The following is a 4,296-nucleotide window of genomic DNA, read 5'->3' on the forward strand; positions in this document are numbered from 1 at the left end:
TGGAGTGCAGTGGCCGGATCTCAGCTCACTGCAAGCTCCGCCTCCCAGGTTCACGCGATTCTCCTGCCTCAGCCTCCCAAGTAGCTGGGACTATAGGCGCCCGCCACCTCGCCCGGCTAGTTTTTTGTATTTTTTAGTAGACATGGGGTTTCACCGTGTTAGCCAGGGTGGTCTCAATCTCCTGACCTCGTGATCCGCCCGTCTCAGCCTCCCAAAGTGCTGGGATTACAGGCTTGAGCCACTGTGCCCAACCAGTCCTGGATTCTTAAGTCTCTGTTCTTCTTCCTCAGCGGCCTGTACCAACCATGTCCCTGTCATCACCACACTGCTACGAGGAGGTATGTGGTTTCTTCCCCTCTCTGCCCTCTCTCTCCCCCACTCACCTCCAGAATGCTCACCTTAGCTGGTACCTGCAGGGGCCCGTGTGGACGCCCTGGACCGAGCTGGCCGCACACCCCTGCACCTGGCCAAGTCGAAGCTGAACATCCTGCAGGAGGGCCATGCTCAGTGCCTGGAGGCTGTGCGGCTGGAGGTGAAGCAGGTGAGTACCCCTCCTGTGTGGAGCCCACGGCACCACAGCAGTACTGGACAGATGCTGCCCTAACCACAGACACACCTGCCTCTGGCCCCAGGGCTCCTGGGTGTTCACACTGACCCCAGTTGGCGCCTGCTCCACTGTGCTTTCTGGAAGCAGCATCAGCCTCTCTGCCTCCCTGGGAACCCAGGCAGCTCAGCTCACCGTCTTGTTCCAGATCATCCATATGCTGAGGGAGTATCTGGAGCGTCTAGGGCAACATGAGCAGCGAGAACGCCTGGACGACCTCTGCACCCGTCTGCAGATGACCAGTACCAAAGAGCAGGTAAGCTGCAGCCGCAGGCCCAGACCCAGGGCCTGGCAGGAACCTCAGGGCCAGTCCACCCTGCTCCGATGCCACCAGACACTCGTATCAGAAAGAGGCTGTGAGCTGGGACCAGCTGCAGAGGCTAACACCTGTAATCCCAACACTGTGGGAGGCTGAAGTGGGAGGATCACTTGAGGCCAGGAGTTCAAGGCTGCAGTGAGCTGTGATTGCCACTGAACTCCAGCCTGAGTGACAAAGCAAGGCCCTATCAGAACATGTGGAAAAAGGCAAAAATTATAAAAACAAACAAGCAACAACAACAAAAAAACAGAACAAGGCCCTGTCTCCAAAAAAAAAGTGGGGGAAAGAGACTGTGATTGTGGGGTTGCAGGCTTCAAAGCCTTCGTTCACTTCCTTTGAAGTTGCCAGTGGCTAGTGTATGTTCATGGCACTGCCCTCTAGGACAGCCCTAGGCCACCTGGTGTCAAAGATTAACCCTTGGTCAGCTGCTGCATAGTCAGAAGCCACCACACACCCTGGGAGGAGAGACCGTGCCTGTGTTCTGTGCCTGTGGGATTGTGGAAGAGACCCGGGAGCCTGGCACACCCCATGTCCCATAACAGAGCCTCTGTCCCGTCCTGCAGGTGGATGAGGTGACTGACCTCCTGGCCAGCTTCACCTCCCTCAGTCTGCAGATGCAGAGCATGGAGAAGAGGTAGCAAGAGAGGCTCCCTGCCTTCCTGTCACTGCCCCACCCTGCCCCACTGCTGTCTCAGTACCAAGAAAAAGCCCAGCAGCATCTGGGACTTGGAGCTGCACATGTCTGGTGAGGACCTTGCCCTCACCCACAGATGCCATGGGGCAGAGATGCTCTTTCCACGGCCTCAGAGCCACTCCCAGCCACAGTCTCCAGCATCTCTGTGGACAGGGATCACAGCTCCCAGCTTCTTCCAGTTCCCGCAGCACCAGACCAGCCTCTGCAGCTGCACTTCAGCTCCGCAGACCTGCACTGTCCCAGCAGACCTCACTTGCCCCATGGCCTTCATGGCGCCTTCCAGGCCTCAAACCCTTCTCTGCGTTCCATCCTGGCCACAGGCTTATTGCAGTCAGCAGGTGTGGGCTTAGGCGGGTACCCTGTGGCCATGGGGACTGCGTGGGGCCCTTAGTTGGTTCTGTGCCTCTCACCAGCACTTAGACACGTCACCAGACTTTCAAGGAGATACTGCAGTGAGTTTCTCTGGTTGGAAGGGGAGGGATGGTGAGTCCTAGACCTTAAAAATACAAGGTTAAGAGGGATCCCAAAGCAAAAAATCCCAACCCTTTTCCTCCCAGTCATTGAAACACCAAAACTATTATACCGGAGGGTGTAATGGTTTTGCAGTCTGGTTGTGGTAGGCCAGTAGTGGCCCCCCAAGATACCTATGTCCTAATCCCAGGAACCTGTCAAAATTACCTTATATGGCCATAGGGGCTTTGCAGATGTAATGAAGTTAAGGATCTTTGGTCGGGAAGATTGTCCCCGCTTGTCCAGGCAGGCTTGATGTCCTCATCTGGGTCCATATAAGAGCAGAGCAGGTGACGGGAGAGCAGGTGGGAGGTGTAGTGATGGAGCAGGAAACTGGAGTTGAGGGCAGCTCAAACCGCGGAGTCCAGGCCACCTCAGAGCCAGGAAACACATTCTCCCACAGAGCCCTGCAAGGCCCCAGCCCTGCTCCCACCTGGACTGGCTCAGTGAGGCTGATTTTAGAATTCTGGCTGATTTTAGAACTCTTAAGGGAATAAATTTGTATTGTTTTAAGTCACTAAGTGTGTGGTAATTTATTGCAGCAGCAACCAGAAACTAGTATTGTAATGAAGCCCCAAAATTCACCTTGAGGTTTTCAGTCCTGTCAGCAGCCCCCCGCAGCCCGCCGCAGGAGCACCAGTCCTTCGCTGTGGGCCATGGACAGGCAGAAGGAAGCGTGCCCTCATGGCAGAGGCCTGCTCAGGGGAAATCCAGGAGAAGGCACTGCTGGGCCTGCCCCTGCGCCAAGGCTGCTGATGGCAACTTTCTCCAGGTGATCAGTCTGTGTCCCGCCTGGCTCTGCCCTACTCTCCCCTTCACCAAGTTGGAATCCTTGGCTGCCTTTCACAGGAGGAGAGTGTGTTCCCAATCCCAGATCTGCTCAGGTATGGCTCAGATCTGCAGTGAACTTATAGAACCAGGCCCTGGAGGAAGAAAGGGTCTGTCTGTGGGTATGAGATGGAGGGTAGGCCTGTCCCCAGGAGCCTGCGAGAGGGAAGCCCAGTGCCCCACCAGGTTGGCAGGGCTGGGGAAGGGAAAGTGTCATGGCCCCAAGCCTGAAGAGAGGTGGCAGAGGGGGCTGTAGGGAGCACCCGTGGAACTCAAGCCGCTGCCTGAGGGAGATAAGGGAGAACTGCACCCCAGTCACATGGGTGGCAGAGGTGCGGTTCTGGGGCAGCTTTTCACTCACTTCCTGCCATGTTACTGTGATCCCCTCCAGGTAAGCCTGCCCACTCTCTGGGCCCAGGGTTGCCGTTGTACCCAAACACAGCTCCCTATGGCCATGGTCCCAGGAGTGGGGCAGAGCAGGGAGGAGTGCAGGACAGAGAGGCAGGGGCAGGAGGGAGCGGGCCTCAAACTCCAGGAAGGGGGCTTTCTCATGGGTCCTGCTTGCTGGGCCTCTCCTCTCTCACCCCGGGCTGATCACCTGGGGAAGCCTAGGCAGGCTGCTTGGTATTTGCAGAGCTGAGAGCTGGGGCATGCTGGGACTGTGAAATGGCCCTGAGATGACCCACAGTCCTCACCTGGGAAGCAAGGCCTGTGTCTCCTGCAGCATCCTCCATCCCTGGAGCCATGGATCCAGGAGAACTGGCCCTGGCGGAGGTGAAGAGTATATTGTTGACTCCCTTCCTGGCCACGTAGACAGTGAACCAAAGGCTTGACTGAGGTGGCTTATAGGTCAGTCATCAAACACTTGCCAGACAGCCATGTAGACAGCCAATCTAATCTGCCTCACCCCATTTCCAGCCAGGATATTTCCTGTAACCCCAATTGTGTCTGAAGAGCCAGCCAGATAAAGTCGGCCCCAGACACTGGAGTGAGTCAGAAAACACCCAAGTGGTCCCTGAGCTGGCTGGACTGGGCAGGATAGAGAGCTCAGTGGTCCCTGAGCTGGCCATGGGCCAGGGCAGGATAGAGAGCTCAGCTGAGGTTGTCCTTGCAGGGATGAGTTCTGCTGGTTGCTGGCTGCTCTGGGAATTACTGAAGAGTCAGGGAGGTGGGGAGGAAGGCTTAGGAGATGGCAGGAAGAAGAAACTCACATTTGTTGATTTCACCTTGTGGGTTAAGATCCTTTGCCTTATACTTCGCGTTTCTTTCACGTTAGAAATATTGAGCCACGCCGGGCGCGGTGGCTCAAGCCTGTAATCCCAGCACTTTGGGAGGCCGAGA

The 4,296-nt window shown here is 56.4% G+C and overlaps 2 protein-coding genes across 2 annotated transcripts in view; one reads left to right on the forward strand and one right to left on the reverse strand.

Moving 5' to 3' along the window:
* ANKRD54 (ankyrin repeat domain 54) overlaps positions 1-2,645 on the forward strand; it is a 22,035-nt gene extending 19,390 nt beyond the window's left edge. The window contains exons 4-7 of the mRNA XM_011979132.1: positions 291-338; positions 417-541; positions 753-860; positions 1,487-2,645. Coding sequence (XP_011834522.1) covers positions 291-338; positions 417-541; positions 753-860; positions 1,487-1,561 — 356 coding nt within the window. The 3' untranslated portion in view covers positions 1,562-2,645. The remainder of the gene's footprint in view (positions 1-290; positions 339-416; positions 542-752; positions 861-1,486) is intronic.
* A 37-nt stretch (positions 2,646-2,682) lies between these two features.
* The window catches only part of GALR3 (galanin receptor 3), a 13,325-nt gene continuing 11,711 nt past the window's right edge, over positions 2,683-4,296 (reverse strand). Inside the window, exons 4-5 of the mRNA XM_011979133.1 lie at positions 3,317-3,401; positions 2,683-2,774 (exon numbers count right to left, since the gene is read on the reverse strand). Of these exons, the coding sequence (XP_011834523.1) occupies positions 2,683-2,774; positions 3,317-3,401 (177 nt within the window). The remainder of the gene's footprint in view (positions 2,775-3,316; positions 3,402-4,296) is intronic.

Source organism: Mandrillus leucophaeus, unplaced genomic scaffold (genome assembly GCF_000951045.1).
Source record: "Mandrillus leucophaeus isolate KB7577 unplaced genomic scaffold, Mleu.le_1.0 Scaffold2, whole genome shotgun sequence".
Lineage (NCBI taxonomy): Eukaryota > Metazoa > Chordata > Mammalia > Primates > Cercopithecidae > Mandrillus > Mandrillus leucophaeus.